The 14402-nt window shown below is 36.6% G+C and overlaps 1 protein-coding gene across 1 annotated transcript in view; it reads right to left on the bottom strand.

Moving 5' to 3' along the window:
* Positions 1-14402, bottom strand: part of GABRA2 (gamma-aminobutyric acid type A receptor alpha2 subunit) — a 66454-nt gene that overhangs the window by 18128 nt on the left and 33924 nt on the right. Inside the window, exons 4-5 of the mRNA XM_026081155.1 lie at positions 5084-5304; positions 2621-2703 (exon numbers count right to left, since the gene is read on the bottom strand). Coding sequence (XP_025936940.1) covers positions 2621-2703; positions 5084-5304 — 304 coding nt within the window. The remainder of the gene's footprint in view (positions 1-2620; positions 2704-5083; positions 5305-14402) is intronic.

Genomic DNA, 14402 nt, shown 5'->3' with positions numbered 1-14402 from the left:
GACCTTCACTTGTCCCCACTCTCCCCTTTTCAGAATGTATCACAAACATTTTCTGATCAGCTGAAATTCATACCTAAAATGGGATGGCAGGTTCTGTGACAATGCTCCTAAAAAACTGTAGGAGCTCTGTGCCTTGGCATGTATTCCCTCTTAAGTTTCACTCCTTATCATGGCATCTCTTTGTGGGACACACTGAGATTAAGCAGGCTGTTCTCACAGTTTACTCATGAGAATAAAAGATCAAGTATACATTTAGCCTATGGCCTGTCAAATAAGTTAGAATGGAAGCAAATCAATACTGTATTTTAGATAGCATTAATGCCTCTCCAATAACTTAGAAACAAAAAAAATGAGTATGTTCTGCAAGTTTTTCCAGTCTAACACCCTACTGGCAAAATGGAGTATGAAAAGTATGGAAAGAAAAGGTTAAACCACTGATGGAAGAAATCGTGTATTCATTTTCGCTGATTAAAACAGGTAGGTTTTAAGTCTTATCCCATGACTGTAGTGAAGTAAAAAAAGAAATGCAACATTTCTGCTGGGCTGCAGACATATTCACTGGAGAAATCTCTAGAGGCCCTGAAAGAAGCTTCTTCATGCAACTGGCCATAAATTGCATGACTGACGAAATCTAAAAGGGGGATAGTTAACACTATCACACTCTAGCAGAGATTGTTAATACTTCCCTTCTAGATCTCCAGGGTCCAATAAGAAGTCTTTGCTCTGATGCAAACAAGCAGTCTTGCCAGTTGCTGATTTGACCCCAAACTCCCCATTTTTGGTTAGATTTTTTCAATGGGCATGAAGAAAGGTAATCTATTAAGCTACAACTTCTCCAATACATTCAATTTGGCTCTTTCCTTGTCTGTAATGCGAAACATTCTTGAAGGCTGATGGTCTTCCTAGCAATGTAAGATTAGCAGCATGTGAAGAGTTGTGACAAATGTATACTACTTGTGGACTTGCCTCAGCTAAACTAAAATCTTTCAGGATTCTAGCTTATTTTTAACACTATTCATCATTCAAGTTCTATCCCAGAATAAAAGCATAGTAATCTAGAAATGAGTTCTAGGTAAGGAAATAAGAGACAGCTGTTCAAAGTGACCAAGAATAAGAGCCCTGTGGGTAGGCTCATAGGGTGCAGCACAGGTGACTACAGGAGGAAAAGAAAGACAGCTTTCCTATAATCACATTGCTCACAGTTTGAACTGTTTCCTAGAAAAACAGAAACCTTGGAAGGATGTTATATAAACAGACCAAACACGGTCAGACATAGAACAAATTAGTAAACAAAAAAGAAAAAAATCACATAAAGTCCAATATACCTAGTAAGAAGGGTTTCAAACTTACGAATGCAAATGAAGGCTTAATATAAAGGAGCCTCTTCGCTTGAGTACTGGTTTCATTATTATGGCGTTTTTTCCAGTTATTTTGAGGCTAAATTTGGTTTTGTAAGTTTTCTGTTTTGAATTCAGAGTACTAGTTCCCCCCCTTATAAATCAAACATACTTTACACTGTGTGCATGCATAAAAATATTAATAGTTAGTAGCTGATTTCAACTAACTTCTCTGGTGTTATTTAGTTAAGCATGTAATATAATATTTAGGGCAAAAGAAGGCTTCATGACAAAAATTTTATTAATTCTAATGACCTTTTATCTCTATAGCTAAGATTTCCCGGTAGTAGAAACATCGTCAGAAGCATAGACTTGGTTTAAGGTCCTTCTTCCCTGAACCACTCCCCCCCACCACCCTTACCCCCAACGCCAGGGAAAGGGACATATCAGAGTTATGGACAGAGTGTGCACAATGCTCTGATAAATGATAAGCTCTGGTGAATGATGCCTTTAGTGACAGCATAGCATCTGTTTTGCAACCTGCGGCAGCTGCAATTAATATAGAATCAGCCAGAACTCAAAGGTATTAACCGCCTTCCTCAAAAACCCATGTCCTTTTCTGGGGCTGGCAGAGAATCTAGGCTGCAGYCAAAGAAAAAAGAAAAGAAGAAAAGCTTTCAATGTACAAAATCCAGGTGATATACACAATGCGGACCTAATTCACCAAGAAGAAGCAAAAAGAATGCAATGTAGGTAAATGAAGCTGTATCGATATAAAAATAATACTAGTGAGATCAAAGTCCACTTGTTTAACATGAAGATGTGCTAATTAGTGAAAATCTTTATCACAAGAAGCTATCTGTTGTTGCCTTCATTGTTTAAGAATATAAAAAACAAACATCATTAATAATAAAGAGGAAAATAAATATTTCAATAAATGAAAACAAATGTTAAGGCATTCTTCAAAGTCTTTAATCTGGTGTTCATTAATACAATATGTACATTTTACACACAGGTCTGCATTCATCAGTATGGTTAGGCATACTGGAATGAAAATAGATCAGTGCAGTGCTGAATTAGGTCCATAGTATTTGTTGTTAAATGGAATCAAGAAAGCTCTCAAATACATTAAAAGACACAACAATGAACAGAGAAAACATTTCAGTATGTTTGGTAACAACTTAAAAAAAGGACTCTCTTGTATCAACTTTGTGAAACAAAGTGATGCTGAGCAATGTTAGATATTCACTAACCAAAGTCTATACTTCTGGTTTGGTACTTACAGCTGCCAAATTTCAGTGGGCACGAATGAGCATCCATAGGAAAGTCCTCCAAGTGCATTGGACATTCAGCTTGGACTGTAAGTCTTAAAGTCAAAAGCCCGTTATGCATTTAAGTCAGTTAGCAGGACAAGAAAATCAATTCCACAAAAATGAACAGAGTTCATGCTGATTTAGGAGATGAAACTGAAATGTTATAATAAACTAACTAGAATTTAAATCAGCTTTTGCTTCATCCCTTTTATGTGTTTCTTTAGAAGACATTGACTTATCACATGAAAAACTTAAAACATCTGACCCCAAAACTGAGAAAAGGCCATTTAAATGAAAATATCAATTATGCAACTGCAGGTTGTTAAGAACAGTCATTTTCTCCTCATAATATTCTGAGGTACATGTATGATTATATGGCTCTCAAAAGTTCATTACAAAAGCAGATAAAATACAGCTGCTTTACCAAAGGACTGTGCTCCACAGTTTTCCGAGCATTTTTTTTTACAGTTTGAATGGAAGGTGTATAAAAAAGCAATTTGTGGTTTTTTTTCAAAAGATATATTCTTACTCATTCTCCATGATACTACTGATTAGTGTTTTTATTTATATATAAGCATGACAATATGTTAAGAATGCATTAATTTTTGCTCATTTTGTGAAATATTACCAGAAATATCTTAATATTAAATACGGGGATAAATACAAAAGAACAATTTAAAACAGTCTGAACAAAACTTTGTCAGACTTTTCTTTCTCATTATTTTTAATTCAAGAAAAAAGAAAAAGAACTACTCTGTTCCTGTTTCTTATCCCATAAGTCACCTCTGGGTGGAGATTTTTTTCAGCATTTTTCCATCTCTCTTCATCCGTCCTCAAACATCAGCTACATCTTTCTGTACTCCCAGTGGCCCCTAGTCACTGTATTCCCCACTATGTTCTGCCATCCTACCTTCCCTTCACTGAAAAATATTCCATATTTCTATTCCCCCACTCCCCAGGAAATTGGTTCTGAAATTGGGGGAGGTAAAGAGGAGAGAGAAGTGTTAGAAAACAGCTGGAGGCACAGGATAGAACTTCATGAACCTCTGTTATAAAACACACTATCATTTCAAATAGGCACAGATAAAAATGGCTGTTTAAAATCTGTAACATGAAAGCAGTTTAGACATGAATCTCATATCCTCAGAAGCAACATACTTACAAGTCATGAACTTAAAAGTAATAGAAAACGGTCTGTTAATTCTAGCTGACATGACTGATCTTATTTAAAAAATAAATCTTCAAAATTATTTCAAACTGTATTTCTTATTATTTATAGCATATGACTGGAATACTTCTTGGAAGGTAAAAATTTCAGTTTATACAAAGACAAGTTCAAATATTGATTCAAGCCCAAGCAAAAATACTATAAATGGGGTCTCAATTTATTTCCAGCAAACTGTTCTGAGCCTCTCCAACCACCACATCATTCAATATGATTAGTAGCCTATGCATCAACACTCAGTACTGTGATGGCTTGAGTGTGGTACAGTAAATCAGGCTTAAGGTATGCTGGCATGGCTGAACGAAGAAGATTGCATAGTACACGTTTGCTTTATGGATCAAACTTTGTATCTTACTTAAGCTGGGGATTTTAAGTCTGCTTTCACAACCAATTCAGTTTATTAAATACACTCAAAGAAAAACAAAGAAAACTAAGTTAGTTTCTGAAAATTTGAATAAAATAGTTTCAAAGGTACAAATAACATTATTGCAAAAAGAGTAAATAAAGAAGAAATTAGTTTTATAAAAACATTGCTTATGCCTATGCATACATGATGTTTGCAGTTTTTTATAAATTATTTTCCAACCAAATTAACAATTTAATATATTTTACTAGCTAAATATTTATCTTAGCTGCTAATCATGCACAGCATGCAAAAATTAAAAATTAAAACTCTAAGTAAAATATTATAATTAGATACACAGAAACTGTTATTAGAGAGAAAGATCTGTTTTCCCTGCAGTCCTTGCTGGGAAGAATTTGAGTCCCTATTAACCTTTTCTTCTTCCTCTTTTTGTTCCCATTGATCTCAATAATAAATTTGCTCAATGGCTCACATGGTTAGTACAATGCGTACATTAACAGGCCTTCAGCAGAAGTCATATGCTAGTTTAAACATTATAACGTGGAGTTGGTAAACTCTGAGTGTTTTAACAATTCTTGTACAATCCCTCCTATCTAAAGATCTCAAAGCAGGTGGTCAGCATCTTTGAATGCGTTTACAGGCATGAAAACTGAGGAACACGCAGGAACACTAATCTGTTCAAAATCACCCAACAGACCTGTAGGAGAAATGGAAACAAAACATACATTTTCCTCGTATTGTTTCTGCTGGGCCACAAATAAGGAAAGTCTTCCAGGAACCTTATTTAATTTTTATTTGAAAAAATCATATCAAAAAATAAATGAGAACAGATGAAAAGGCATACCTCATGGTGTACAAGAGAGTCCCATCATCTTGGATTCGCAGAAGCTTGTTTGGCATTGTCATGTTATGAGCCACCGACTTCTTCCCATTGTGAAAAAATGTATCTGGGGTCCAGATTTTGCTGGCCATTAAGTTGTTCAATCGAAGAATGTTCATTGGGCCCTTAAATTTTAATCTCTCATCCTTCCATCTCTGACGGAAGAAAACATCTATTGTGTATTCCTACAATGGAATAAAGATATTCTTTTTGACACAATGAAACATTAATCTCCTTTCTGAATATGAGAAAAGAAAAGCACTGGTTGCAAGAATCTTTTGGTAAAACTGTATGATAGGGAGAAAAACCATCACATGAAATTGTACAATACTGAGAGGAACTCAAGATATTAAGGGTATGACATTCGTCTTCATGATTGCTAAACATTGTTTGCATTTTGAACCCTTCCAATATTTAGATTTCTGTAGCTGGTACCTATACTATCTGTGGGAAAGATAATTTCAGTAAATACAGATATTTTACCTTAAGAAGTATGAAAAAAGACACAAAAGGATATTAAACGGTCCCTGCAGTAGATGCATCTGTAGGAGAGTAATCCGGCATTTCAAGAGCACAGAGAATGGCTGAATTTCAAACGAAGGAAACAAGACTATCCAAAAAGGGTACAATATATCCAGGAAAATTGATATAAGAGAGAGTTTTTTCCAAAGGGAAAATAAACCAGTAGAAAGGCCCTTCTATAGTTATGGATTTTATTAGCCTAAGCATATAGACAAGGAAAAGTGGATTCTAGCTCTCCCTTGAGAGCTGATGAAAAAAAGGTGACACATTACCTGCTGAAATCCATGTATATGTAAGGACTGATAAACAGGATTTTACTTTGATTCCTAGTATTATGAAGGAAGCGTAGTCTGAAGAACAGGTTGCAAGAAAAAAGCAATTATTGACCTATACTAGATGCCTCTGTCACTCTGGCTAGATATTACATCTGCTACATTTTGTTGCTATTTTAAATAAAAAAGAAGAAGATACTGATTAAACACTGACAATATAAGGTCATCAACTAACTTCAAACTGTATGTGTAAATTGATTGAGTAGTTTGTAACTGTGAGCACTGCTTGTAAACTGTAATTCCAAGAACATGAAAATTTTGTAGGAAACTATATTGTGTAGTGGCAAATGTTACCTTAGTGCAATTTCAGTCTTGCTGGACAGATGCAAAATGGACCCATACTTTCAAATTATTAGTATGTTACAATAGTCTGTACCATTGCAATTACTTTGCAAATGCAACAGTTTAAGCAAATTGTTTTATAAGTACGTTATCCTTTAATGGAGCAGTCCTGATAAAATCCAAACAATATAAGGAAGAGAGCTAAAAGTGGTTTCAGAGAACTTATTGCATCCCATCACTTTTTACTGGCTCCCTTGTGCACTGGTTAACAAGGCATCGGTTTGCCTCAGTCAATCATATGGTTATACAAAACTGTTGACTGAGTAGGCAATGAGAAGCAACAGACAGCCTTTCCCAGCTCCTCTTCCTCTGTGAGCCCAGGAGCTGGCAGGATCTTTTCCAGATCAGGGCCAGAGGCTAAGAGAAGCAGTTGAAAGAGGAAAGAGCATTCTGTTAGCTGAAAGAACATGGCAAGGGGAGGAGAGAAAGCAGTTTTAATCAGGAATTTTTAATTTCATTTGCACATTATACCTGATCTTTTTCTGTGTCTCATCACTGCCAGAGCCATTCCCTCATGACAAGTAATCTGCCCATTTTTCTATGATAGACCACGTTGAAGTGTCCTGTTTTATTTGACGATTTATATGTTGTTTTATTTGCTAAGTATCTTATGACTTAAAAACCTATTTAGAAATTGCAAGTTACTTAACAGTCCCATTAGGCACCAAGGAAAATTAGAAATCACACAAAATCAAGGACGATCAAGGGCAGCAGCAACTGTGCTTGAAGGCACAGCGGAATATATGAGATGTGACTAGAAATACCAGGTAATTCAAAGAAAACAATTGCCCTAAAAGCTTCTTTATGGTTTCTGTCTGAGAGGTTTTGTCCTGTTTCAAATAGGTAAGCTGTACTGAATATTCAATAAAAGAAATCATTGCCATGTATCAGAAGATTGATGGTTGGGGTATAAAAAAGTGGGAAGAAGAGCCTGAGGGAATAAGACTTCAAGGGCCTTCAAAAGAGCCTGTGGGAGTAGAACTTTGAAATCCCACTGAAATTCAACAGAAGAGTGTGATAATTCCTGCAAGCTCCTTTGACAAATATCCCCCCACACACAGACAGATGAAATATATATCTTAAGTTTTTTCAGTGTGTCCATCAATAAAGAATTTCAAAGGTCCTGCTTCTTCAGTCTTCCATCATCTATAGAGAAAATTACAGGAGATATAAAAGAGAAAAAAAAAACAGACAAGAAATGCCACTAAATCAAAACAGCAACATTTCAAAAAACCATCTGATGCATGGCAACTGCCTAAGGAGAGGAATAAGCAGAGGAGAATCAGAGCTGCAGCCTTGAAAGACCCCACTGATAAGCCTCTGACTGATCCACAGGTAATTCTAATTTCTCCACTGGCAAATTTCCATCCAATCCACACTGGAAATCTTTGTTTTACAGAACATCCCATTTAGAAGATGGAAAAAGGGAATAAATCAAGCTTTAGTGAGAATGATCGTGACCATCTTCTCCTTCCACTCACCATAATAGTAATAAAACCTCACGTAGTTCTTATATAACTTTTCTTTCTATAAATCTCAATGCATTTTGCAAAAGACTAATTGGGATCTCAGTTTTATATGAAGGGAAACCAAGGCACTGGGATGAAATTAACTTGTGTGATTAGCAGCAGCAAAATGCAACCCAGACCTCTTATATCCTGGTGCTATATTCACTGATTCAAGTTCCCTCATGAACCAAATCCATTCTACTTATGATCATGAATATCCCTACAACAATTACTATACAGAACAAAAATGAAAAAAAGGAAACTATTCAAGTATTTTAAACATAAAAAAGTGTTAAAAAGTCAGCACTTACCAAAAGATTACATAAAGATTTTGTACTTATTTCCTATTTAAAACAGTAATCACTTTGTCATAAATGTTGGTAATGCTTACTTTTCAAGCAAGGCTAACATTCTGTTAGAAATGCAAATCTGGATTCTAGAGACAAAGACCCAAATTAATACCTGACATCTGTTTTATACAATCTACAGATACTCTCCTACATGAAAAAGAAATGTGTTAGCATTGGAAAGTACCAAACTATTTCCAGCACATATCTCCATAAAGCCACAAGATCTTACTTCCAAAACTATAAAGGACTTCTGTGATGATTTCTGGACAAATGCTCCTTGCTGATTTGTGTCTGAAATGGTGCTTTCACAGCTGGAGTCTAACACAGTACAATTAAACATAAGCTGTCAAGTATGTATTACACCAGTCTCCATGAAATTTTAGGGACAGAGAATGAGATTCTTATTACAATGCTAAAAGCACTGAGCCTCTGCCAGTTCACTGGTCAGAAGAATAAAATGGTGAAATAATTGCATTCCTCTTTTAATATGTAGTACTTGGGGCTGACTTTCATAACATAACTAAAGATATTAGTATCTCTGGGAGAAGCTTTAACTGACTTGGGTATAAGCAATCCTTTTCCCTTACAGGACAGTAATCTTTATTGTTAAGGCTAGATTTGTACAGGAGAAGTTCAGAGCAAAAAAAAAAAAAAAATTACTCTCATCCTCTCAGCTCATGGTTGGCAGATTTTGGCAGTCTTTGCATCTGGAGTGGAGATGGAAGTGTTCCAAACACTTCAAAAACTGTGCATGTCAAGTAGCAAGCAGTATTGTCRTGGAGCAGACTGAACATTTTATTAATCACCTCCTGGAACACAGCTTTTTATTTAGTGAACAGTTCAGGCCAGAGTTCCTCTTGTGCACATTTTTCTGAATCAATTCTCTATAGGAAATTTGGCCATTTCTTGTCTACTTAAAGCCCTTAACTAGCACACATACATAATCATGAACACAAACTTTAAGCATTATAAAATATAAAACTTTAAAAGGCAAATGTAAAATTTCAAAAATAAGGAAAGTGGAAACAGCCCACATATCTTTTTTACTGATTTCTTCATGACAGTCAAAAATATTGTTGTTGAAACATTGCTGAGATAAACACAAGAGATTCACGTACCTAATTCTTGCCTGGCTAATATAGGGGCTACATTTTTTTTTTTCACACTAGCATAATTTCTTAATTTTATTTCTTAAAAAGCATTGTTCTTGGTATCATATCTGCCTCTTATTTTCCTTAAGGCAATGTCATTTTTCCTTCAGTTCAGTTTAAAAACAATTAACAATATTAATATGCAACCAATATTGTTGCATACTGATATGGTTAGTGTGGAACCAAGGATCAAAACCATTTCCATGAAACCAAAGAAGCTGTTATAAGCAAGAGCCTCAAAAAATGCAATTATTCAAAGTAAACTCATCTGTCTGATAGCTAAGCATTTTGGACATATCTGAATTTCTGCTATGATCTGACATTTGCATGTGTGATGAGCTCTGCAAGTGTGTAATGCCATTCCTTCAAGTTAATTTACCAAACTTCCTCACTAAGTGTTTGGATCTAGTTTCTGAGTAAATGCTGAAATGAGTTTTACATTAGGAGGAACAACTCATTTTTGTTTGTTGTGGTACACACGGTGTACACGAGGGCTTAATGCACTATAGTGTTCTGCAAAACCCCACAGTGCTTGAGGAACACAGACAGATGGTCCCTGTTCTGGCTTCACCTAGGCCTACCTACTAGATTGGAAAAATGATGTTTCTGCCACCTCTGTCCCACTTTATGTTTCTCTTTTCTCTAAAACACTTTTGTCTAAGTATCAGAACTGAAGCTGATGATGGAGCCACAGCATACAAAAGATTTTGGGATGCAATATTCCTTTCCTCCAAACATCCCTCCACACTCCAATCACAAACACTGACTACTCAGGCTCTGTACAGATGGCGTATTTTATTAGCTGGGTATCTAACAGCAAATCCCACTGTATGGATGTACAAATTGAGTCCATTTCTCCTTTTCCAAAACTTACCTTCTGATGTGTGTACAGAACACAGAGGGAGACAATAGCCAGATATTTCTTTGGGGTCTTTGGCAGGCTTGAATAGAATTCTTATAAATATTGAAGTACGCGTTTTGTCATAACAGCAGCTGCCCCTGGAAATATTCTGGAGAAACTCCCTTATGGAAAAGGGCTGTGGTTTGAAACTGCATTGTATTTTTTTTTTTAATCAAAACCCATAAAGACCCTGTTAAAAACTTACACGTTGTCCTAGCTATCACTGCATTTCAAAGGAATTTGTATTTTTAATTGTATTTATTTTTAAATATATAAATAATATCTGCCAGGTATATGACCTTTAATACTATAAAGATAAGGCAGTATATTTCTAGGGAATTGTAGTATGATTTTTCTCTATTTGAAGAATTCATTCCAAGCCTTTTATTTCTGCTTCTTCTGCCAACTTCAGTCATTTTTGTTCAAGCATTTTATTTAAACTTGTAATATTTGAAAAAATCTGAAAAAATGTATTTAACTAGTCTGAATGATAGTGTCGGGGGGAAGAGAATGTCTTCCTATTCATATCCATTTGTGAAAAAGACCTTCTCTGAATGATTTTCCTTCTCTTCCTTTCTGTAGATTTGATGGAGAATGAACTCAGGGTCTAACATAAGCACTAAGGAGGGATAACAGGAATGGGAAAGACACAAATAGGGATTACTTAGAAAAGAGACTACAGCATATTATCCATAACACTATCACTGAAAATACAAACATATCTCATTATCCTTTTCTGTTCAGGAATGGAGAAAAAGCGACCCTGGAAACACAATGGATGCCTGGTGCTAGGGACAGGAATGCAAATGGGAGGTACCACTGGGAGCTAATGTCAGTGAAGGGCTTGGACACAGTCTCTGACAAATGAATCTCCCATATTGATCCAGCTGACAGGCTGCTGCACAGGGGAACAACTTCCCAACAGAACGAAAGGAGAGAAGTTCTGCAAGAGTTCATGTGAGATATCCTCCTTAAAATTTCAGCCTATAGATTTAACTTGCAAAGGCAATGATCTGGGCCTATGATATAAGGGAAGACAGTGACTAATTTACTGATTTTTCAGAAACATTCCAATAATAAAAGGACAAACCGAATGCTCCCAAACACTTAAGACAACCAAGTGTACTTATCATTTGTTTGCCTGTTAATCTTAATTACTCTTCCATTATTGAATTAAAATAAAATCTGCAGTAAAATAATTGCAGTATTTTTTTTACCTTTGTGAAAACAATCAGCTTGTAGCATTCCCTTATTCTGTCATGACTTACACATCATACGTCCCCTCTACAGCGCCTCTCTAAAGAGCCATAGCTAATAACCAGACTTTGAAACAGCTAAAATGTTAAGGTTTAGTGGGAAAAACAGAAGCTGAAATACAAAATGCAATGAAGAAATCTTAAAAATAGACATGGAAAAGGAAATGTGATGCTCAGCTCAGCTACTCCTGCTGAAAAACTATTCTAAGTTGTAGCAAGAGATTCTGTAACAACCCTTGTGGTGATTTCTGGGTTTGACCTTCAGCCTTCGTTGAAAATTTGTGTACTAGCCATATTTGAAAAATCAGAGAAGTTTATTGGAAGTTGAATTGCAAACTGACAACATGGAAGAGTGTGTAGCAGTGAACTAGCTGGGTGTGACCAGCTCTGCAAGGAAATGTTCATGCTTCTTGATTCTAGAGTGAAAAACTACATGTGAATCAGCAAGAAATGACAAAAAGTTGTTGTGTAAAAATAAATAGGGAAAAATAAGGATGCAACCACAGTTAAAAAAAGATCCACAAAGTCAATGCAAAGCTAGGGTTGAAAGTTCAAAATTGTGAGAAAGCTTGTTAGTTTTAATATTCAGACCAAAAGTGATTCAGGTTTTGCATATGTTTATTCAGGTCCTGCCACCTACTAGCCATCTACTGTAGGAAAGTAGGAGGCACTGCTCCCAGTGACAGTTAGAAAGGCTACTGTGAGGCAGCACTTGATAAAACCTTAGCTGAGCTTAGTAGAGCAGTAGACCTCATATACTCTCAGTGGCTATATGTTATGTCTTACGTACAATAATTATTGCTTGAAGAATAAATATAATATTTTTCATTTATTATTTATAATTTTTTCTCTCAAGGAGATCAGCAGTTACAGCTGTCTGGGAAATTTTAGATGCCAAAGTGTCAGGAGAGCCTGGAGAGAAAGTAATTCTGAGAAAAAGCAGTAAAAGCACATATCAGCATATGTATAAAGCTGTGTTGATCTACCAGACAGTAGTATTTATAAATTTTGAAAAAAATAGAGAAAGAATGAGTTTTAATTGCTTAAATTAAAACATTTCCATTTTGCCATCCTGTAGACCATATTCCATCCAAAATTTAATTACCCTTCACCTTTAGAATTTTCAAAAAGTAAAGATTTTAATTTAGTTATAAATATTGTAATTAGCCACTTTAATCATAACTTAGCCTTACAATTCTCCTTAGAAAATGATGGTATTAACAATTCAGAGATGTTTTGTTTTTCACTTTTTCTGTTCAGTTTTTGTTCTTTTTTTTAAAAAAAATACAGCTTTTCTTCTCTTAGGCTAGTGTCAAAACAAATTTGTATCACTGATATGGTTGGAAGCCTATAAGGCAGAGCATTAGAATACTGAATATAAACATTTCAGAGAAACAACAACACAAAAAGACAAAGCACTGAAGGTAAAATCTGTTTAATCCCACGTTTTGGTTTCTCTTCCTTGATTCTCATTACTCTGCAAAATGAAATTGAAAACAGCTCTTACATAGTGCCATTTTCTTTGACATTAAATTCTGTGGTTAATATACAATAGCATTTTTAAAACACAGCTAATACGGGTACCACCCATATTTTAGTTGAAGCAGTTCTTTTGAAGTACAGTTTGCAAAAGTCTTCTGGCCAACATTCAACAGATTAGGGAGCTGACTATTTTGGGCAAAGAGAGAGCAGAATCTTTTTAACTTAGTCAAAATGTTAATCCACAATGAGAATCAAACATAATTGTAGAAAAAACTCAACTGAAGCTTTTACATGCTTTATTTATCAACCACAATTTCATCCAGCCTGAAATCAGGCATAGATCAAGTTCCCCTGGACTTAATTTCTTTTTGGCAAAATTATGATAGATGGAAAAATACAGGGAATTTAAATAAAACCCTACACTCGGGCAATCATACTGAGTTGTAGATTGCACTCAATACAATATTATTATCACAAGTCTCAGGCTGCAGGGAGTGCTTGGGGCCTCTCCATGAGGCCTGGGCTGACAGTCAGCTCTCCTGCAGAAGGTGTGCTGTTGTTGACGAGTTGTGTCGTCAAGTAAAGGAGTTATGGGAGGAAGTCAGTAGGCTGCGTAGCATCCGAGAGGATGAGCAGGATAGACAGGGTATTTTTGGAAACCATACAGCTCCAGGAGTCCCAGCCCCCCACAGCAGTGGAGTTGCCGGAGGGCTCTGTGCCATGTGAAATGGTACATCATAACACTGTAGAAGAAGGCTGGAAACTGGTCACTTCTCATAGAAGGAGAAAGGCTCTTACTTCTCCTGAAGACTTGCAATTGAGGAACAGGTTTAGTGCCCTCCAGGGTGAGGAGGAGCTGGGCATGGCTGCCAGGGAAGCAACTGGGACAACAGACCCTGTGCCCTGCCGGAACGCCCGGAAGAACCCGTGAGTGATTGTTGTGGGTGACTCCCTGCTGCAGGGGACGGAGGCACCTATCTGCCGATCTGACCTCTTGTCTAGAGAGGTTTGTGGCCTGCCAGGGGCTCGAATACGAGATGTCATGGAAAGACTGCCAAGSCTTGTCCGTGCTTCAGACTATTACCCTCCGCTGCTCTTCCATGTGGGCACCAATGACACCAAGGGCAAACTGGAGACCATCAAGCAGGATTTCAGAGCTCTGGGGATGGTGGTCAAGGGTCTGGGAGCCCAGGTCATCTTCTCCTCAATCCTGCCAGTGAGGGGGATGGATCAGAGGAGGAGGAGACAGATTTTCCAAGTTAACAACTGGCTGCACCGCTGGTGTTGGCAACRGGGTTTTGGTTTCTACGACCATGGGACCCTGTTTGAAGATAGATAGACAACTGATGGCAAGAGATGGGATCCACCTCACAAGGCGGGGCACGCGGGTCTTTGCCAACAGGTTGGCCAACCTGGTAAGGAGGGCTTTAAACTAGGAA

This window comes from Apteryx rowi, unplaced genomic scaffold, assembly GCF_003343035.1.
Source record: "Apteryx rowi isolate R43461 unplaced genomic scaffold, aptRow1 scaffold_538, whole genome shotgun sequence".
NCBI lineage: Eukaryota > Metazoa > Chordata > Aves > Apterygiformes > Apterygidae > Apteryx > Apteryx rowi.
This window is presented reverse-complemented; position numbering and strand designations above follow the sequence as displayed.